Genomic DNA, 21,840 nt, shown 5'->3' on the forward strand with positions numbered 1-21,840 from the left:
GGGGTTCACGCCATTCTCCTGCCTCAGCCTCCCGAGTAGCTGGGACTACAGGCGCCCGCCATCTCGCCCGGCTAATTTTTTGTATTTTTAGTAGAGACGGGGTTTCACTGTGTTAGCCAGGATGGTCTCGATCTCCTGACCTCGTGATCCGCCCGCCTCGGCCTCCCAAAGTGCTGGGATTACAGGCGTGAGCCACCGCGCCCGGCTATTATTATTTTTTGAGACGGAGTCTTGCTCTGTCACCCAGGCTGGAGTGCAATGGCGCAGTCTCTGCTCACTGCAACCTCTGCCTCCTGGGTTCAAGCGATTCTCCTGCCTCAGCCTCCCGAGTGGCTGGGATTACAGGTTCGTGCCACCACCCCTGGCTACTTTTTGTATTTTTAGTAGAGACGGGGTTTCGCTATGTTGGCCAGGCTGGTCTCAAACTCCTGACTTCAGGTGATCCACTTGCCCCGGCCTCCCAAAGTGCTGAGATTACAGGCGTGAGCCACCATGCCTGGCCTCTATTTCATTTATGCACATTCCCTTCCAGACTTGCTTGGTTTGTATGAAAAAAAAAAAAATTAACATTTTCACCATCATGGTGCATCAATCATGTATTCTACTTTTAAAAATTCTTGAATATTTAGTTTCCCATGTCACTACCAAGTCTCTGTTGATATCATTTTAAACGGCTACACAACACCCCCTTGCATTGTTCTTTTGTTTGCTTTTTTTCTTCTTCACAGAGGTGGTTGAGTTACCCTCCTACATTTCTTGGGTGTTGACTTTTTTTGTTTTGTTTCCCTCCCTGTATGATTTCACCCAAGCTCCTGGCGTGGCAGGGCCATGCAAGTTCTCACCAATCCTTTCTTCTTCCAGACCGCACCTGGCTCTTTAAGCCTAACCCATCCTCCCACCCTGTGGGGGCTCTCGGGTCCCTTTTAGTAAACAAGGACAGGCTCTCCCCCACCACCTCACAAAGGCACAGAAGCACTGTTCAAACACGACATTGCCACCCACAGACTAGGAACAAAGACGCTGGAGTCTTAAGTCCTCTTGGAGACGCAAGGTCTTCAAAGCTTGCTGGGAAATGTGATAGCCGTGTTCTTTGCCAGGGCCTAGAGAAGGCACTTAGAAAATACCTGTGTAGAAGCAGCAGCAGGGATGGTGGGATGCAGTGACCCAGCAGGCATTTCTAACCCCACTTCGCTTCTAACACTTCTGCAGCTGCAAATTTTTTTCTTTTTTTCTTTTTAAGAGACAAGGTCTCTGGCTGGGTGCAGTGGCTCACGCTTATAATCCCAGCACTTTGGGAGGCTGAGGTGGGTGGATCATGAGGTCAGGAGTTCGAGACCAGCCTGGCCAACATGGTGAAACCCCGTCTCTACTAAAAATACAAAAATTAGCCAGGCACGGTGGTGCACACCTGTAGTCCCAGCTACTCGGGAGGGTGAAGCAGGAGCATCACTGGAACACAGGAGGTGGAGGTTGCAGTGAGCCGAGATCGTGTCACTGCACTCCACACTCCAGCCTGGGTGACAGAGCAAGACTCCGTCTCAAAAAAAAAGAGAGAAACAAGGTCTCACTCGTTGCCCAGGCTAGCGTGCATGATTATAGCTCACTGCAGCCTCCAACTCCTGGGCTCAAGTGATCCTCCAGCCTCAGCCTCCTGCGTAGCTGGGACTACAGGTGTGTACCACCATGTCCACCTTATTTATTATTTTCTGGAGGGATCGGGTCTTGCTATGTTGCATAGCCTGGAGCAGCTGACAATGTTAATTAAACCTTGGGATCTCCTTAGAGGATTTAATTGGCACCAGGTGGAAAGATTTCATCCGGTCCAACAGGATCACTGTACAGATGGGAAAACTGAGGGCCCCGAGAGGTGAGGCAGTAGGCGTAGGAACACCATTCTGGATGGCCCCTGAGCTGTTTTCAAAGCACCTCTGAAAGAGTGCTTTCAAGATCTGAAATGAGAAAGTAGTAGATCCTCAAGGGAGATGAAGTTTGACCTGGTACTACATTCTGAAAAATTTGAAAACCTGCCTCCTTCTCAAATCCTTTAAACCAGGATTTTCACATGAGGCCTGAACACCAGTCCAGGTGGGTGGGAGCTATAGATGACTAAGAGAATGTGAGAGGGGCCATGTGAACAGGAATGGGTAAGACCAGTAAATCCTGGGAACTCCCAACTCACCTTGCCTTGCTCCAGGGACAAGCACTGGACCTGAGGAGTTTAGGGAGGTCCCCGGCAAATGCCTCCAGGAGGAAACAGAGTCTTCCTGCTGCCTGTCAGGACGGCTGACCCTGGGCCTGATCTCAGCTAATTCAGCATCTCAGGGGGAGGACACCACCCCCGTATCTGCTCTGCATCTCAAATATACCAAGAGATATGGCAAGGCAGAGGGATTGCTATTGATTTTCACTTGTGCAGGCTGACCTAACAAAACCAATCCATCAAGCGCCTGTCTGCCTCTGCTTCAGACTCTCATCCTAAGCACGTGCAAAAAAATTGCACCAGCATCCAGGGTGATTTGTCAAGGTCCAGCCAGGCATGGGCCCTGGCTTCCACTGATAGGATGGGGCTCCAGGCTAGGCTGGGCTAGGGTCAGCCCAGTCAATGCCCCGCTGTTGACTCGCCATTGACCAACAACACGCAGGGTGGACTGGCAGCTGCTGCCACACTAGGAACTGGTTGGCCATGGCTGGGAAGGGGCTTTGAGGAAACAGGCCCAAGTCCCACTCACTTTGACATGGCTTGGCAGTGACATTCTCACTTGTTTCTTAAGGTTTCTGTCTGAACTCTAGATTTGGGGGGATTTATTACAATGTAGATACAACCATGAGGTGCTGAGTTTGGGTACTGCCTCTGCCACTGGCTGAATGTCCTTGGGCCAGTTGTGAGATAGAGATGACACCACCTACAGGGGTCTAGAGCCCTGTAAAGGCCAGGGTCCAATCCCTGTTCTGCCACTTCCTAGCTGTGGCCGGGGCAGGTGCCTTCAGCCTTCGGTGCCTCATTTTCCTTATCTGTACTACCGGGCTGAAAATGGTACCTACCTCCTACAGTGGAGCTGTCACAACTGAATGAGAAAATGGAAAAGACCACAGGGGCTCACCCCACCCAGCCCTTCATTCCACTAGCAAGGACTGGAGGCTCAGAGAAGGTGGTGATGTTCTGGGGTCACACAGCAAGGCAGAGCAGCATTAGGGGGGTTACAGGAGCCACAAGCAGGAGAGGATGACAGAGAGAGCACAGTGACCATCCTGCCTTCCTGTCCTCCAGCTGGCGGCTGTCCCTGAAGAATGAGACACAGGGAATGTGGGTCATGGGCATACACAGATCTTCGTTTGAAAGGGTCAAAAATTTTATTAGCAGGCCTTTTTCTGTTTTTGAATATACAGGTTTCCTGCTGTCCAGGGTAAAGGGGAAGTGGTGTCTTGTGGCCCGAGGTTTGGGGCGCTTGCCTTGGGACTCCATCCCCATCTCTTTCCCGCCAGCACAGCTGGGGGAAGGTGCCTGCTTGCCGGCCCCACGGATTCTTCGGCTGTGGCATAAGGCACTGTGTGTTCTGCAGGAAGGCGCTCATGGCTGGCTGGTAGATGAGACGCGGCCTTCTCAGGGGCTGCAAAGCTGAGGCTGTTGAGGGGTCGAGTTGAACTTGGGGCCCCTAGTGAGGAGGCCCCAGGCAATGGGAGCGCGGCCTGGTGAGTCTTGTGCCGCTGCCTCCCAGCTGGCCCTGCACCAGACCTCAGGATGGGATCATGCCTTTGCTCCTCTTGCGGTCGGCCATGGTTCTCCGGTTGTGGTTGGCTCTTGTCGCCTTGTTGGCTTCCTTCTTCCTGCGTTCCTGGGTTGTCTCGCGGCTCTGCCCATGGCCTCGGGGGCTGCCGGCCACTGCTGTTGAGCTGTCATGCCGGTACCTGAGGGAGGAACAACCCAACCCACAAGAACCTGTCAGCCGGAAGAGGCTCTGGCGGGAGAGCCCACAGCCTGCCTTGGTGTTCACTGGGAGAGGACACAGACTGGGCCTGGTCACTCATGTCCCAACTTCAGATGGAAGGAGAGATGGAGCCCGGCAGGGGCAGGGCCCTGGGGCTCTGACCAGCCCTGAGCCTGGTGTTTTCTCTTCTCTGGGCCTTGCTTCCAGGTCTGCCCACTGCTACGTGTAGCGGAGGAACAGCTAGAGAGCTGACACAGCCTACAGGAGACGGGGAGGGCTTCAGGTGGGTCTCCTTTCTCTATCTGGGCCACATGCTGCAGCTGAGACATTACTCCTGTTCTCCACCCTAGGGCTTTGCCTGGCAGCCTCCAAAGACCAAGTGCACTCACAGATGCGACCTAGGGCCCTTTCAGACCATCTTGACCACTGGGATTTGCCAGAGCTCCGCACTCAGGGGGCTGGGATGGATGAGAAGTCAGGGTGGCTCTGCTCCCTGCTCAACAACCTTCTGTGGCTCCCCACTGCCTTCAGAATGAAATCCAAATGCCTTCCCTGTGGCCAGGCCTCCTGCATCCAGCAGACAGTGCTGCATGAAGCCTAGGGCCGGGATGCAGGAGTGGGCTTCTACTCCTGGCTTGGCCTTAGGTGGAGGCAGATCCTTGTCCCTCCTCAATGTTTCCTCACTGGGAAGATGTGGGGCCTGGATGAGGAGTCTCTGGGTACTGATCTCAGCTCCCCTCGAAGATCCCTCTCCTGACCACGCCTGCTTTCTTACTTTTCTGCCCTCATATGACAAACTCCTCTGAGCCCTTTTCACCCTTAGGGGCCCAACTCAAGTGTCTGTCACTTCCATACCTCTATCAGCCAGAAAGGATGTGTGTCTGTCTGTCTGAGCTCTCTCACATTTACACTCTGCCTGATATCAGCTAGCCCTGGACGTGTTGGGTGATAAATCCCCTCCTGTGTTCACCAAGTAATGGTTATGAGTGGGGACCCTGGAGCTGAGCCATCTGGGCTCCATCACCTACTAGCTATGTGACTTCTGGCTGGTTACTTAATGTCTCTGGGCCTGAGTTTTTTCATCTGTCAAATGAGGATAGTGATAATGGTAGCTACTTCACCGGGTTGTCGTGAGAACTAAATACACATGGAGCACTTAGGGTGTACGTGTGGGTTTCCTGGGCGGCTGGCTGGGCCCTCCCCAGATGGTGGGAGGGGTCCCCCCAGAAGCAGCCCCTTGAATGCTCACCCTTTCTTGGCGAGAAAGGCCATGCGCCTGGCTTCTGCCTTCTCTCTCAGCACTGCAGGGTCCTGCACGAAATGGTCGGGCTGTGGAAGGGAGAGGAGACCAAATCTGGAGTCAGGAGCTGCCGCATTTTCCTAAGCGGTGGTGAGGCCCTGCTCAAGTGAAGCTTGTCGATGCCTCCATGCCAGGTGTGGGGGGAAGCTGCAGCCTGGCAGAGCAATGCCCAGGAATGGGGTGGTATTACTGTGATCTGAGGTTTCCATTGGGAGCCCCCTGCCCCACCTCTTCCCTGAGTGGGTGGCAGCTGAAGGGACTGAGGCTTCCTGGACAGGCTGGTAGAGTGGATAGACCATAGTTATGGCATAACAATGACAAATGGGAGTGGCGGGGAGGCCAGGATGGCCACTGTGTGAGGCCGTGCAGGGCCCTGAAGGCTGCGGGAGCCACCAGTGGGAGCTGAGTGGTCCCGGGAGCTGCAGGCCTAGGCCTCACTGTGGCACCACCAGCGGCATGTGTGGGAGTGCCCACTCTTAAGGACAGCCTTCTGTGCCAACAGTGCAAGGAAAAACCAGGACCTAGGGACCACAGACAGGCTTTGGTGGCCAGTAGCTTTAAAAAAGAAAAAAAAAGGCCAGACACTGTAATTCACATCTGTTATCCCAGCACTTTGGGAGGTCAAGGTGGGAGGATCACTTGAGTCCAGGAGTCTGATACCAGCCTGGCCAACACTGTGAGATCCCATCTCTACAAAAACATACGAAAACTAGCCAGGCGTAGTGGTGTGAGCCCATAATCCCCCCTACTAGGGAAGCTGAGGTGGGAGGATTGCTCGGGCCCAGGAGTTCGAGGCTGTAGTAAGCCATGCCTGCACCACTGCACCTCAGCCTAGGCAACAAAGCGAGACTCTGTCTCTAAAAATAATAATAAGAAGGCTGGGTGTGGTGGCTCATGCCTGTAATCCCAGCACTTTGGGAGGCCAAGGCAGGTGGATCACCTGAGGTCAGGAGTTGGAGACCAGCCTGGCCAACATGGTGAAACCCCGTCTTTACTGAAAATACAAAAAATTAGCCGGGCCTGGTGGCGAGCTCCTGTAATCCCAGCTACTTGGGAGGCTGAGGCAGGAGAATCACTTGAATCCGGGAGGCGGAGGTTGCAGTGAGCCAAGATTACACCATTGCACTCCAGCCTGGATGACGAGAGTGGGACTCCATCTCCAAAACAACAACAACAACAACACACACACACACACACACACAAAACTGGTAGATTTTACATAAAAATCTGGGCTGACCCCTTGCCTGAGAAGCAGAGAAATCTATGGAAACTCTGAGTCTGTGCTTGCACCGAGGAGCCCCTGAGGAAGGGCATGTGCGTCCCACTGCTCAGCGCAGTCCCCACCAGGCCCCGCTACTCATTGCTGTTGGTGACCTGGCCTCAGAAACATCTGAATTTGTCACCCTGGTGTGGGGCATGATCCTAGGTTGCTGCCCCATCACCTGAGCAGTACCACTTTTATCTGTTCTATATGTTGAGGTTCTAGTTAAGATTTCATTCAAATAAAAAGTTTAGCTGCTAAAAAGTAGAATTTTCTAACTTACCGATCCAGATGACCTCCCAGGGCCCTTGGGCTCTAACTCCTCTCTGATTTTAAGAATTGCCATCCTGGGCATGGTGCTGCTAACTGCCCTTCTCCTGACCCCCAGGCTCCTGGGCCTAATAATGAAGCTGGCGGCTCAGAGGCCCTGCCTTTAATCTGTCCCCTGGGTCCTCACTAGTGGGCAGCAGAAGTGAGTTCTAAGCCAGTAGCTCTCCAAGCAGACATCTGGGCTCAAAGGGACTCCTCCTGTCCCTGCCAGTGATGCTGGGGCTGCCTCAGGGCCAGACATAGGGAGGGGTGAGGGGCACTTCTGATTCACCCTTCAGAACTGCACTCTCCCCTTCATCTGCCACCTGCCAGGGAGGTACCTTGGGAGCCTCCTCGTCAGCCTCGTCTTCCTCATCGTCGTCATCCTCCTCCTGCCCTTCTCTAGGCACTTTGGTTCTCAGCACCTGAGGGATGGTGAATGGCCTGAGGGTGTGGAGAGAAATGAGATCAAAGAACGAGGTTCAACTAGGAGCAAGAGCCACGAGGAGGGAACCTGGTTGGGTGAGATGGGGCCGCCAGGAGGGCTCAGGAGGCTGGGAAAAACCAAACAGCTTTCAAGCCAGCTTTGCTCCAGCCCCTGGATTCTCTGAGGTTAACAGAATTTGAGGTGGGGTTGAGGGGGCAACTGATATGGGGCCAGGAGGGTCTCCAGTCCTCTCTTCAGTCAGGACAGCTCTGCTTGGATCTGTATTGGGGAATCACTGTAACATTCCACCTGAAAACGTTTTCTTCAATTAAGAAGAAAAATGGACTGAGCGCGGTGGCTCACGCCTATAATACCCACACTTTGAGAGGTGGAGGTGGAAGGATCGCTTGAGCCCAGGAGGTGAGACTAGTCTGGGCAACATAGTGAAAACCCCACCTCTGCAAAAAATAAAAAAAGTTAGCAGGCTGAGGTGGGATGATCACTTGTAGTCCAGGAGGTCAAGGCTGCAGTAAGCCATGATTCCATCACCGCACTCCAGCCTGGGCGACAGAGTGAAACTCTGTCTCAAAAAAGAAAAATGCAAAGCTACTGCATGACACCGAATAAATGCTGCCCCATTCAGGGTGGGCTGGGGTGGAGGAGCACTGGATTAGGAGTCAGGAGGACTGGGTTTGGGCCCTGGATCTGCCACATCTGTGTAAACAAGTGGGTGAGGGAGCCCCACGGGCCTGAGAGCTGCTCTGCCCTGGAATGCCACCCCCACTACAGCCTCACCTGCGGCTGATGAGCTCATCGTCAGAGTCTGCATCATTGGCGCCCACCTGGTTGCCATCGTATGTGTCATCGTACTCATCCTCGTAGTAGCCACTGTGGTAGGGCAGGCTCTCGCCTGGCTGCAGTGGCACCTGCAATGGCATAAGCATGGGTTTGGGGGGCTCAGGGGCTGGCCCAGTCTCCCTGGCCCAGCAGAGACCTGGACTTCGTGGCCTACCTCCTCCACCACCACACTGTACTGCTCGTAGCGCTGCCGCTGTGCCGCCACTGCACGCTTGTCGTTGAGCAAACTCCGTGTGTTTTCCTCCTTCCTGGTGCTGAGAAGGAACAGCAGAAAGAGAAAGAAAACCATCAGGCTTGGAAGGCCGCAGGGTACAGAGGGTCCAGAGACCACTGGCTTAACTGCTCTAGCCCTCAGACTGTTACAGAGACAAATGAAATCAAGCATTGGTGAGGGCGTGGGAGGTGGGATTCTCACTGCTGCTGGTGCCCATAAGGATGGCTCCAGACACTTTAGAGGGCATCCCAAGAGCCACTGTTTTGTTTTTTTTTTTGAGAGGAAGTCTTGCTGTGTCGCCCAGGCTGGAGTGCAGTGGCACGATCTTGGCTCATTGCAACCTCCGCCTCCCAGGTTCAAGCGATTCTTCTGTCTCAGCCTCCTGTGTAGCTGGGACTACAGGCCCGGTTAATTTTTGTATTTTTATTAGAGATGGGGTTTCACCATGTTGGCCAGGTTGGCCTCAAACTCCTGACTGCGAGTGATCCCCCCACCTCAGCCTCCCAAAGTGCTGGGATTACAGGCGTGAGCCACTGTGCCCGGCCAAGAGCCACTGTTAAAAGGTAAAATGGGGCTGGGCGCAGTGGCTCACTCCTGTAATCCCAACACTTTAGGAGGCCGAGGAGGGTGGATCACAAGGTCAGGAGTTCAAGACCAGCCTGGCCAAGATGGCGAAACCCTGTCTCTACTAAAAATACAAAAATTAGCCGGGCATAGTGGCAAGTGCCTGTAATCCCAGTTACACCGGAGGGTGAGGCAGAATCGCTTGAACCTGGGAGGCAGAGGTTGCAGTGAGCCGAGATCATGCCACTGCACTCCAGCCTGGGTGACAGAGCGAGACTCCGTCTCAAAATAAATAAATAAATAAAAAAGGTAAAATGTGCATACCTTTCAACCAGGATATTCCCTGTCAAGGCATCTACCCTAAAGAAACACCGGCTGTGTGTACAGAGGTCTGATTAGGGATTTTCTTTTCAGCATTGTTTGCAACAGTGAAAAATGGAAAGCAACTAATGTCCATCATGAGTGAAAGAGGCAAATGAACTGTGCCACATCTGTATTAGATCGCTGTGTGGTAGTTGTCAAGAAAGACATTGATCTATTTGTGCTGACGCGGAAATAATTCTCACTTATTCCCAAGGAAAAAAAGCAAGCTACAGAAAAATGCATACAGTATGATCCCAAAAGCAAACCACACTAACTCTGTTTCTATGGCCACACACCTATGCATGACAATGCAGAGAGAAGGCTAGGAAGCCCCACGCCAAATGACAGTGGTTACTGCTTGGAAGCACCTGGAGTTGTCTAAATCTCTCTGTTTTTTTTTTGTTACAGGCTAGAGGGCAGTGATATGATCTCGGCTCATTGCAATCTCCGCCTCCTGGGCTCAAGCGATTCTCGTGCCTCAGGCTCCTGAGTAGCTGGGAGTACAGGTGCGTGCCACCATTTCTGGCTAATTTTTGTATTCTGTTATAGAGATGGGACATCTGCCATGTTGGCCAGGCTGGTCTGGAACTCCTGGTCTCAAGTGATCTGCTTGCCTCAACCTCCCAAAGTGCTAGGATTACAGGAATGAGCCACTGTGCCCAGCCTAATTTTTAAATTTGTAGAGACAGGGTCTCACTATATTGCCCAGGCTGGTCTTGATCTCCTGGGCTCAAGTGATCCTCTGCTTCAGCCTTCCAAAGTGCTGGGATTATAGGTGTGAGCTACTGTGCCCAGCCTGGATCTCTTAAACAAAATTTTTTTCATTTTAAAATTTTTATTCATTTATTGTTTTTTCAAAAATGACATTTCCTTGCCAACAAACAAAAATTTAAGAAGCAGTAAAGCCACATGTGGCTGACTGAGCTCAAGGGAGCCATAGGGCCCTTTGAGGTGTAAGAAAAGGGGGTTCCCAGTCCTCTTCCTATCACCCCCACCTCACTACAGCAGCCTTCTGTCTCTTCCACAGCTCAAGTTTCCATGTAAAATTTCACTGGAAGAAAATGTTTGGAAGCCCAACTCCGGTCATGTTACAGGTGAGGAAACTCGGGTGCATTGGGTGGGGGAAGGGACATGTTTGGGTCACGAGTGAGCTGCAGCACAGCCTCGGCAGGGACTGAGGCTTCTCAACTTGAGGCTTTGCAAACCTGTGAAAAAACCTGGCTTGTCAGAAACATACCCAGGCCTGTGGAATGTAGCTTCTAGCCCTGCAGGGGAAAACCAATATGAGATGCCAGGCAAGAAAATCCAGCTTAGCTGTGAAATCGGGTCTCTGGAATGTATCAAGGGTAAGATAATAAAAAAAAAGAAAAGACACAAAGCCAAACACAGCTTCCATAAAAATCTTCTATTAACTGGCTTTTGGTGCAGGGAGAGGCAGGCGTCTGAGTCCATCTCAGTCTGTCGGGCTGTCTGCCTGGCAGCCAGGGCAGATCAGGACTGCAGCCTTCAGTGTGGCAGGCTAGGGTTTGCCTCCCTTCACATCTTTTTTTTTTGAGACGGACTCTTGCTCTGTTGCCCAGGCTGGAGTGCAGTGGCGCGATCTCAGCTCACTCAACCTCCACCAGCCGGGTTCAAGGGATTCTCCTGCCTTAGCCTCCCGAGTAGCTGGGACTACAGGTGTGTGCCACCATGCCCAGCTAATTTTTTGTATTTTTTTTTTTAGTAGTCTTTATTAAGGACCTGCTCTGTGCCAGGCAGGGCATGAGGCTGAGCGGGGGAGAGATTCAGAAATGAAGAAAATAGAGATCTGCCCTCATGAACTCAGTGTAGTGGAGATGACAGACCAGTCAACATGAAATGTGCTGAACGGAGGCCCTGGAAACAAAGGGAATGAACTTGGTTCAGGAGGTCTGACTGGGCGTCTACAGGAAGGGGTAATGGAGGCTCCATGGTAGGGGGTTACTTGGTTGGACCAGGAGCCCCAGGGTATGGCAGGAGGGATGGTGCACTTCATTTAGACCAGGGAGAAATCTCAGTTCAAAGAAATCTCTCACATCTACCAGGGAAGGGGCCTGTGACTGTGACCTTGGCCCTGTACCTGGCTTTCTTTGCTAAGCTGAAAAAGAGGTAGAGAGGAAGAAAAAGGAGCCTAAGCTTGTTCAGGTGGTAAGTGCCACTGGTAGGAGCACACCCATGCATTTGACACATATTTCCTAAGGGCCTAATAGGTTCCAGGACCTGCGCTGGGCCAGGAGACTGAGGAAGAATGAGAGGCGTCATCATCCTTTCTGCTACATCTTCGGCTTCTGGTCCATCCCGTCCCTGGTTCTGTGCAGTGGGGCAGTTCTTTCATGCTGTGTGGCCTCTGGTTATGTGGCTCCCTGGCAGGACCAGGCAGAGAAGCATGGCAAGCTCCACCCACCCTAGCTGTGCCCTGGAAGAAGACACAGGTAGGGACAGTGAAGCCGGGGCACCCGGGCAGCTTGTCTAGGGAGGTGCAACCTTGGCCCCAGACCTCATTTGGAGCCAGGAAGGAAAAAGAAAAATCAGGACCAAAGCCAGCTGGGAGAAGATGCATCAGAGGCCAGAACTTCAGTCAAGCCTGGAAACACAGGCAACAGTGGCTGAAGAGACCCTCTGGAGCAGGTAGCTTCCTCAGCCTCCAAGATGGAAGCAAGCCCAGGGAATATGCAGGTGCCCCTGAAACCTGGCCACCTTTCCCTTCCTCATCTCCTCAAGCCTGTCCTTCAAGGCCCAATTCAAACTAGTCCTTAGCAGGGTGACTCCTGCCTTTGAACTTCTAAAGAGCCTGCGGAAGCAAGACTCCTCCTTTTCCAGGTGAAGAATCGGGATCCAGAGAGGCAGAGCAACCCTCTTAAGGTCACACAGCTATTAAGAGCAAAGCCAGGGCCAGACACAGTTCTCCTGATTCAGCTCTTCTTTGCCACTTCCTGGGCTGTGTGACCACAGGCAAGTCCCTTATCCTTGCTAAGTCTCAGTTCCTTCTCTCGGCACCCACTTCCCAGGGCTGATGTGAGAAAGAAATGACATGTAGAAGCAGATCCAGCACTTTCTGGGCTCAACAAAGTGAATCCTGTTTCTTTTACTACAGGACTTTTCAGAGCCTTAATGTGCTCTGTGACTCCCCAAAAGGCAGACCAAGGGCACAGACATTCTAAAAAAATTTTTAATTATTATTATTTTTTGAGACAGGGTTTCACTCTTGTTGCCCAGGATGGAGTGCAATGGCATGATCCTGGCTCACCGCAACCTCCACCTCCCAGGTTCAAGCGATTCTCCTGCCTCAGCCTCCTGAGTAACTGGGATTACAGACGCCTGCCACCACGCCTGGCTAATTTTTTGTATTTTTAGTAGAGATGGGGTTTCACCATGTTGGCCAGGTTGGTTTTGAACTCCTGACCTCAGGTGATCCACCCACCTCGGCCTCCCAAAGTGCAGGGATTACAGGCGTGAGCCACCACGCCCAGCCGGCACAGACATTTTTAGAACATATGTTATCTTCCAGGGCACCATGGAATGGTCCAAAGGTATTAGGGGACCCTGCCTCTCGCCCACTGACTCCTTCACTGGCTATGATATACCTGTAGCACATGTATTGATGTCTCCACAATAGCCATGCTGCACCTCACCCATTCTCCAAATAGACCCTACATTTTCTTAGGTCTTTCTACCTTTCTGTTTCACCCTGGAGCTCCAGGCCTGGACTCTGTGAGTTGGTTTTCCTGATGAGATATGAGGGGTATTGGAGACTTCTGGGAAAGGTATCCTAGTCTCTCGGACAGACACAGGAAGACCTGGTCTGGACTATCTCCTGGCACTGTCATCTCTGGAAGCCATAGTAGAAACAGCTGCAGCCCCCCTGCAGCCTCAAAGGAAGTAGCCTGACCATGAAGTGAGGCCCCAAGAGACAGGAAAGATACATTCTGGATGATAGGTCAACCAAGCCTAGACTGCCCTACCTTACACCGCCTTGTCATGCAAGGGAACAGATTTCCTTACTGCTTAAGCACTGAGTAAAACCTATCTGATTCAACAACAAACACATTTTAACTCCAGTACCATCTGCAGTGTCCTACCTAATTTATCATGTGATTAGGACATGTGTCCCTGCCGAAGTTCCTGTGTACCCCACTCCAGCACCTCCCACTCTGTCCTTACTTGTTTAATGGTCTTTCTCATGATCATTTGAGGGCAAGGCCTGGGTATCCAGCTCACCCTGTTTCCCTGGTGTCTAGCATAGGATCTGGTGCTAGTAAATCGCTTAATAAATATTTGCTGAATGAATAAATAAATAATGAACACATGAATGGAGGCTTTGCCTCTTTGCAATCTGCAGCCCCTGGGCTACCCAGCACAGTGAGTCTCTCCGCGTGGCAGCCCAGAGGGCCCCAGGAACAAGGGCACAGTGTTCCAGAAACCTGGCCACCTCAATGCCAGCCACTCTACTGACCCTGACAGCTGGGACCAGCCCCTTGGCAAATGCTCGTAGGTGACTTATGACCTAGGTGGGGTGAGATGAAACTTTACAATACCATGGGCCCTGGGCAAAACCACAGATCAAGGTGAAAGGCCATGTCCAGAGATGGCTAATCTCTGTGGGGAACTTACCAATCAGGCTCCCTGGATTGGAGCAGGGGGCCAGGCTTCTACCAGCCTGGAGGGCCCCTTGTCTGCCCCTTGCCCACCGGTGGAGCTACAGAGGGCCATACTGGCCTGGAATAGCGGCCACTGATCCAGGATAACATCTTTGGCCTGGGATCTGGGGATGTCGCAATGATGCAGGATAACATCTCTAGTCTGGGATTTGGGGGTGTTGCAATGTGTATGACTAAGCAGTTTGCAAGTGCTTCCTGTCCAGCCAGCCAGATGGCTTTGTAGTTGCCCTGCGCCGGTTGCCCAAGCCCTCAGCCAGCCAAGCTTTTAGCAGTGGACAGCCCTAGGGAGGGGTAACAGCACAGGGCCCTAACTGAAGAAGCAGCTGGCATTTCCGCCACTGGGGCTCCTACCACAAGAACGTGGCTGGCTGGTCTCCTCCCTCTCTGAACCTCACGGACCCCATCCACGTGATGGTGAAAGAGCAGCCTGTACTTGTAAAGAGGTCCCCTGATTTCTAGATTCCATGCAGAACTTTGGGGGACTAGAATACACCTTATTTTGCCATTCTCTACTTGGATGTTGTACTCTTTACCATGACATCCGACTCTGTCCCTCTGATGGGTCATCATTCCAAAGCTGAGTGAACTCTTTTATTTTTTTTTCTTGAGACAGACTCTTACTGTGTCACCCAGGCTGGAGTACAGTGGCACGATCACAGCTCACTGCAGCCTTGACCTCCTGGGCTTAAGTGATCTTACCGCCTCAGCCTCCAGAGTAGCTGCAATTATAGGTGTGTGCCAGCACACCCAGGTAATTTTTGTTATTTTTTGCAGATATGGGGTTTCGCCATGTTGCCCAGGCTGGTCTCAAACTCCTGGACTCAAGTGATCCACCTGCCTTGGCCTCCCAAAGTGCTGAGACTAGGCATGAGCCGCTGCACTTGGCCCTGATCTTTCCAAAACATAAAATATGCTGGCTTTGTTGGTTCATGGGACCCTTTGCTGTGCTCACTATGGCCTCGGGACCACTGCCCCTGTTGCTCACTCTGCTTGGGAAGCTTCTCCTTCCCTCCTTTGCAGAACTGACCCCTCCTCACCCTTTAGCTCTCGGTCCCATGTCATGTTCTCAGAGGAGCCTTTCTGACTGGGGTGAAGCCCTACCAAAGGCTCAGAATTCTGTGCACCTCCAGCTTGTTATATTTGTTATATCTGCAATTTGATGTTGCTTGTTTGATGAGTTGATTAATGCAAACTCCACGTGGGCAGGGGCCGTGTCTGTTTCACTCCCCACTATATCCCCAGAACCTAATTAATCCAGAGCCTAGAATGCTGTAAGTATTAGACAAATATTTGTTGAATAAATGAATAAATCATGAACGGACTTTTCAATGCCAAAAAAGTAGGAAGGACATAAACTAAACATAAATAGCAAGGCCATAAAGTGGAGTATGTTCACCTTCTGAAAAGCTCACTCAAAGTCCTTAATTTTCTCACAGCCTAGGGAAAATCAGGTCAAAGAGTGGTTTCTGGGAAGCGCTGTCCACCAGTGATTTGATGGTTAACACATTAAAAGATGTAAGAAGAAGGGAAGAGGGGGATAGTTTTGGCCCTTCTGGCCTTTTGCTATCAACAAGGGGGATTCACTAACAGCCTCCCTGCACAGAGTCAGAACCTGAAGGCTGATCATTAGAGAACCTGCTCCTAACCACCGGGGGTGCACAGGTCTAGGGTTGTGAAGGGATCCCTGTGCTGATACTCCATGGCCAGTTCTGCAAAGATGGAGCCCTTGGTTTCCCTGTGTCCTCTCTGCACTTCCAGAGTTGGGGTATCGGAATCCCATGGCCCACTGCACTCACCTCTTGCCCTTGTGCACCCGGCTCAGGTCTACTGAGTCCCTGCTGAACACATCAAACTCGTCATTCTGGAAGACGTTGTGGCGAGATGTCAGCAGGGGTGTAGGGTCTGGTTTCATTTCTCTGGGTGGGGGACACAGAGATCAATTTAAGGGCGCCCTGCCAGCTGATGCAATCTGCACCCCACTTCTCCCTGCTGTGTTAAATCCATCGGATTTTTTAGTTCCCTTCAACAGGCCCTCCTAGGACACAATCTCAAAACCTTGAAGAGGGAGATAAGCCGCTGCCTGATCTGGCCCCTGCCTAGGTATGCAGCCACACCTCAAACAAAGCTCCCCCTCATTCCCTGCATGCCATTCACACAGGGTTTCCTTCTGTTTCTTAAAAGCGCTATCCCTCATTTAATGCTCGTTAATAGTCCCATAAGATCAATAGTCACAGATCACTGAATCTCATTGTGCCTCAGTGCCCTCATCTGTAAAATGTGGCACAAGGAGTGTGAGGAACTTGTCCAAAGGCACAAAGCTAACTTCTCAAGTTAACAAGTGATTGGTAAACATCACTTGCTCATGGAAGAAACACCCTTTCGGGCACAGGTTCCTGCTGTCCCATGGAGCCTTCAGGGCAGCAGTGGGTCAAATAAATGGTAGGTGTGATGAAAGTGAGAAGCTGTGGCCATCCTCTCTCACAAATCTACTGGGAAGGTGGTAATGACAGGGGCAAGTCAGGAATGTAGGGGATCAGAAGGGCTCAACAACCCTGTGTCACATCCCTGAAGACACACCCATGGCACTCTAATCAGCCTTCCCACAAAGTGTGGCAGGGATGTGTACGCTCTCTGCCCTGCCTGGGGCAAGTGAAAAACTCCGGCAGGGCCTAAGGTTTTTATGTTTCCCCAAAGAGGGCTTTAGTTTAAATGGCTGGGAAGGGAGAAGAAGCTGAGTCCTGGGCCATAAATGAGGGAAGGAAGAGAGGAAGGGGCCCCACCCCGAGGCAGCCTGGGCAGCGGGAGCCTCCTCCCACCTGTCTCTCCCACCTGTCTAGGTCGCGGTCCAGCTGGCTGAGGGTGGGGGCCAGCCGCTCCTCCAGGATATTGTTGATCACCTGCTCTGGGTCGTAGTGGTAGTACTCCAGGCAGGCCAGGATGAAGCCCTCACCAAGGTCTGGCAGCAGGTCTTTCACTTGGGAGATGAGTGAGTCCAGCTCCACCCCACACACGGCAGGGCCCACAGCCGCAGCTGCTCCCATGCACTGTAGTGAGAGCCAGAGCCAAGAAGGGGAAGGCTAAGTGGGCCGGTGATACGGCGACAGGCCCCAAACAGCACTGGACCAGGCATCAGGGATCTGGTTCAAGTCCTGGGATTGCCCCTCCTGCCTGTGGGAACTTTGCCAAGTGACTCAAGTCTCTCTGAGCCTCCATTTCCTTCTCTGAAAAAGGGGGCTCGTGATTGTTATGATTATTGAATGCCTGTATCAAAATAGCTCATGTAACCTATAAATATATACACCTACTACATATCCAGGAAAATAAACAATAAAAAATAAAAAAAATTTAAGGCCAGGTACAGTGGCTCATACCTATAATCCCAGCATTTTGGGAGGCTGAGGCAAGAGAATTACTTGAGCTCAGGAGTTAAGACCAGCCTGAGCAACACAGCAAGACCCCATCTGTTCAAAAAATTTTTAAAAAGTAGCCAGGCGGCCGGGCGTGGTGGCTCATGCCTGTAATCCTAGCACTTTGGGAGGCCGAGACGGGTGGACTGCCTGAGCTCAGGAGTTCGAGACCAGCCTGGGCAACACAGTGAAATCCTGTCTCTACTAAAAAAATTAGCCAGGCGTGGTGGCGTGCGCCTGTGGTCCCAGCTACTTAGGAGGCTGAGGTGGGAGGATTACTTGATCCCAGAAGGTGGAGGCTGCAGTGAGCTTGATCAAGCCACTGTACTCCAGCCTGGGTGACAGAGCAAGACCCTGTCTCAAGAAATAAAAAATAAAATAAAATAAATTAGGCCTGGCCTGGTGCTCATGCCTATAATCCCAGCACTTTGGGAGGCTGAGGCAGGCGGATCATCTGAGGTCAGGAGTTTGAGACCAGCCTGACCAACATGGTGAAACCCCATCTCTGCTAAAAAAATACAAAAAGTTAGCTGGGTGTGGTGACGGGTGTCTGTAATCCCAGTTACTCAGGAGGCTGAGGCAGGAGAATCGCTTGATCCCAGGAGGCAGAGGTTGCAGTAAGCAGAGATTGCACTATTGCTCTCCAGCCTGGGCAATAAAACTCCATCTCAATAAATAAATAAATAAATAAATAGATTAATTAAATTAAAATTTTGAAGGGACTGTATGACTTACCAGCTGGGCTACTGGCTGTGTGACTTTGGGCAGGGTGCTTCTCCTCTCTGAACCTCAGTTTCCTCCTTATAAAATGGGTCTATACCACCCACTTCATGGGGTTGTTTCAAATAGTTCAAAGATGGCACAAAACCCAGTGAGCACAGTACTTGGCACAGACCAGGCCCTCCATAAACAGCCCTGGTTTCTACCAATTCTTCCTACTAATCCAAGGTCCTTTTCCAACAAGTTGACTGATGGTGGAGGCGAACAGCAACCACCAGAGCTGGACTGTGTGGAGATGCTCCCCTTTAATTATGATCTCTTTTTTAAGTAAGGGGCATGCATTTTATATATTGCTTAATGTGACTTAATTGTGTTAACCTTTTAATTTAAGGAAATTTACAGATCACAACAATACAAATCTCCATGAGTCTGCTAAGAAGCAAAATGGGGAAGAAGGTGGGAAAAGGTGAAGGAGGCCATTGTTCTCCAAGGCCCTGCAGGAATCACAGGGTCTGGGCTGGGAGGAAGGACAGTGGCATTTGTTAATGGAGCATTGAAGGCCAGCCAGGCTCAGGGTATTCCATGTGATAGCTCTGGGAATCTCAGTACCTCATGGAGGTGGGCACTGCATCTGTCCCCACCTTATAGATGAGGAACCAAGGTTCAATGTGAGTGACATGCCTAAGGCCATACAGCTGCCAAGTGGCAGAACCAGGTCACACCCCTGAGCTGCCTGGCCCGAGTCTGTGTGGTCTTCATCTCGCTTATCATGCTGCCTCCCAACATGCAAGGGAGAGTCCTGGCCTTGGTGGCCAATTAAGATAGCCACAGATTTGGCCAGTCCTGGAAAAGCCTGGAGAGAAGGCACTAGATCCAAGGTTTCTACATTTGTTCAATGGAATCCTGGAGCCCCACGGAGGGGCTTCCAAAAAGGCCAAACCGTGGGACTTGGCACTGTTCCCAGTTGCAACCAAAGGAGCTCCACTTTTATCTATTTAGAGGAGAGCTCCGGGAAGGGCTTGTGGAAACATTCATGGAAAGTTTCGCCTCTTCATTTTATAGAGCGGAAGCTAAGGCTTCGACAGTTGCAGCAACTTGCTCTCTCCTCACACCCAGTCCAGTATGTACCTGGCTTGGGACCCTCTAAAGGAAGCGCAGAACTGACCAGTTGCTTGAGGCTGTCTATTCCCAAAAATACCTTTTTCCCTGAGTATAAAAGCAAGGAAGGGAGGTTTCCTGCTGCCCCAGCCTCTCAGATAGGGCCAAGGAGTGACAAGCAAAGAGGGAAAAGCGCCACTCAGACACATACCTCCTCTTCCTCCAAGTTCTCCGGATGTGATGACGCTTGACTGACTGCCTCTGCCGTCACTATGACCCCGTTAGGCTCCCCATTAGGCTCCTCAGTCACCGTTGGGTCTTTCGCATCTGTGGCTTTCCGTCTGTCCACCCCTTCCCATGCACTCTCGACTGCCTGGAGGATGTAGGCAGTCCGCGTCTCGTCCCTATGAGGACTTGTTAAGGGGTCTGTCTTAGGTTCCTAGCTCTGAAGCAGCATAATTTCTCAGTCCCTCCCCAGCATCTGACCACATGGTTCCTGCCAGGGACTTTCTGGGCTATACCTAAGTGGTATAGCCCACGGGCACCTGGGCTGCATGGGAAAATGGGCCAGACTACCGCCACTCTGGCCTCACAACCTAGTGTCTGCCACTCAGCAGAAAGCAGCTCTGAGTAAAGACAGGGCCAGGGCTGCCATCAGTGTCCTGGGGCACAGATATGGATGAGCCAGCAGCTCCTCTTTTGTACTGACTGCCAGGAGGAGGGCGTGGTAGGGCCACTGCCACTGGGCTTCCTGTCCAACCAGCTCAGGGCATTCTGCAAAGGCTGTGGGCCATCAGGTGTCCCTGAAGCAGGACTGAGCAATCTACCGCAACCACCAAAATGACCCATAAGCTGGCTGCTCCTCCCTATCCTTCCTCCTTGTCAACCACCCTGGGCACTTTCAAGCCAGAAATCTGAGAGTCCCCTTAGACTCCCTCACTCTGCTTCTTGTTCAAACCCTCATCATCCATGCTTGGATGCCAGCAACAGCCTCCTCACTGGCCCAAGCCTCACGGTGGTCCCAGGCCAGTCCATTCTCTTCCCTGGGTCAGACAGAGCTTTTCCAAAGTATAGAACTGCCCATGTCACCTCCTGCTTCACAACCTTCCGTGCTCCCCAGTGCTTGCAGGACAGAGCCCAAACTTCTTAGTGACGGTCACCCCAGGGCTGTGCACGTTGCTGGCCTTTGCCTCACCTGCAACACCCCAATTCCTTCTCCTGGGAGACCCCTCCTTAATGACTGCCCCCTGTACTCTATATACGACGTCTGTGGCTCTGAGGAGCCTGTTTTCTCTGTCCTCTGTCCACTAGGAACATTCTTGTCCTTGTCCTTGCTCCTGGCTTGGTGCTCTCCCATTCTTTCTGCTGTTCTTCTGCTTAGACATTACTTCCATCTGACACCCCCACCCAGAGCTCTGCTGGGTGAGGCGCATCTCTGGTTTCCTGCCTTCTGAAATCTTCCCACATGATGCTCTATCTAACTGCCTGTTTACTTGTCCACCCCCACTCCTGCTGTGAGGAGGGGCTGAGTCCATCTTGGTCACATAGGCCCAGATGCTCAGGAAACACAGAGGGAAAATAGCACTGCATCTCCCCTGCCCCAAGCATCAGAGCAGCCATCTCCTCTAGAAAAGGCAAGGCTGGGACCTTGGCAGGCCACCTCGGACAGCTGGCTGACCCATGCGTTCTGGGGCTAAACCTCTTTCCAGTCCTCTGGGTTCCAGCATCCTGTCTCACCTCTGACCTAGTCAAGCCGGGCCCTGTCATAGTGGGCTATGGTAGAAGGATACAAGACTGACGAGGCCTGCTGCAGCAAGCTGATGTCTTCAGCCACGGGGAAGAGTGCATCATAGTCCCGGAGGAACCTGCAGGCAGATGAGGGCAGATGGGATGGACAGGGCTGGGGCCACAGGAACGCTGTGCTACTGCAGGCCACTCCCTGTGTTTGCTGCCCGACCTTATTAGAGCTGTGGTGGGCCTATGGTGGGGGTCTATCATGTAAGGCCTCTTGGGGACCTGTGGGAGGGTCACAGGCCCAGGCCAGCTCAGCCACACTCACCTCTTCTCCTGCAGCAAGGAGCTGAAGATCTGAAGGAACTCTTCTATGAAGCCCTGAATGTTGTCACAGCTAGAACAGGACACCAGGGAAGATGAGCTCATGCAATGCAAGATGAGCTGCGGCTCCTTTACACACTCCCTTCCCCTCTTCAAGGCTGGGGCCCGGTGGAGGAATGAGGCATTTTTCTCGGTTTCTAATCTCTGTTCAGCCAACCCCAGTGCAGGGGAGGAAGCCAAGATGAAATAATGGAAATGCTCCTGAAGGGCGTCGGGAGGAGACTCTTCCACCAGGAGGCAATTCCTGAGGGCTTACCTGCTTTCTAGGATGGGAAGGAGGCAGATCTGGTTCAGGATGATGTGGAAAATCTCCATTAGCTTCTTCCTGGAATGGGAGAGCCTCTGCCATAGGTCACCAAGAAGCCTAGGCCAGAGAGAAAAAAGACACAGGTTTAGGAGACAAAAAGGCCCTGAGGGGCCAGGTGAAGTGGTTTACACCTGAAATCCTAGCACCTTGGGAATCTGAGGTGGGAGGATCACTTGAGCCCCAGGAGTTTGAGACCAGCCTGAGCAACTAAATGAAATCCTGTCTCTACAAAAAATACAAAAAATTAGTCAAGTGTGGTGATGCAGGCCTGTAGTTCCAGCTCCTGGGGAGGCTA

At 52.0% G+C, this 21,840-nt stretch overlaps 1 protein-coding gene across 7 annotated transcripts in view; it reads right to left on the minus strand.

The window, feature by feature from the left end:
* Positions 1 to 3,328: 3,328 nt before the first annotated feature.
* ASCC2 (activating signal cointegrator 1 complex subunit 2) overlaps positions 3,329 to 21,840 on the minus strand; it is a 52,082-nt gene continuing 33,570 nt past the window's right edge. For 6 of the 7 annotated variants that reach the window (XM_032139290.2, XM_032139286.2, XM_058431342.1 and 3 more), the window contains 11 exons: positions 21,495 to 21,602; positions 21,183 to 21,251; positions 20,914 to 20,988; positions 19,335 to 19,527; positions 16,728 to 16,942; positions 15,695 to 15,814; positions 8,236 to 8,335; positions 8,019 to 8,149; positions 7,138 to 7,240; positions 5,176 to 5,255; positions 3,329 to 3,906 (listed from right to left, as the gene is read on the minus strand). In XM_032139290.2, coding sequence (XP_031995181.1) covers positions 3,735 to 3,906; positions 5,176 to 5,255; positions 7,138 to 7,240; positions 8,019 to 8,149; positions 8,236 to 8,335; positions 15,695 to 15,814; positions 16,728 to 16,942; positions 19,335 to 19,527; positions 20,914 to 20,988; positions 21,183 to 21,251; positions 21,495 to 21,602 — 1,366 coding nt within the window. In that variant the 3' untranslated portion in view covers positions 3,329 to 3,734. The remainder of the gene's footprint in view (positions 3,907 to 5,175; positions 5,256 to 7,137; positions 7,241 to 8,018; positions 8,150 to 8,235; positions 8,336 to 15,694; positions 15,815 to 16,727; positions 16,943 to 19,334; positions 19,528 to 20,913; positions 20,989 to 21,182; positions 21,252 to 21,494; positions 21,603 to 21,840) is intronic. The other variant, XM_058431341.1, reaches the window with a different exon arrangement.

Source organism: Hylobates moloch, unplaced genomic scaffold, assembly GCF_009828535.3.
Source record: "Hylobates moloch isolate HMO894 unplaced genomic scaffold, HMol_V3 SCAFFOLD_19, whole genome shotgun sequence".
NCBI classification, from domain to species: domain Eukaryota; kingdom Metazoa; phylum Chordata; class Mammalia; order Primates; family Hylobatidae; genus Hylobates; species Hylobates moloch.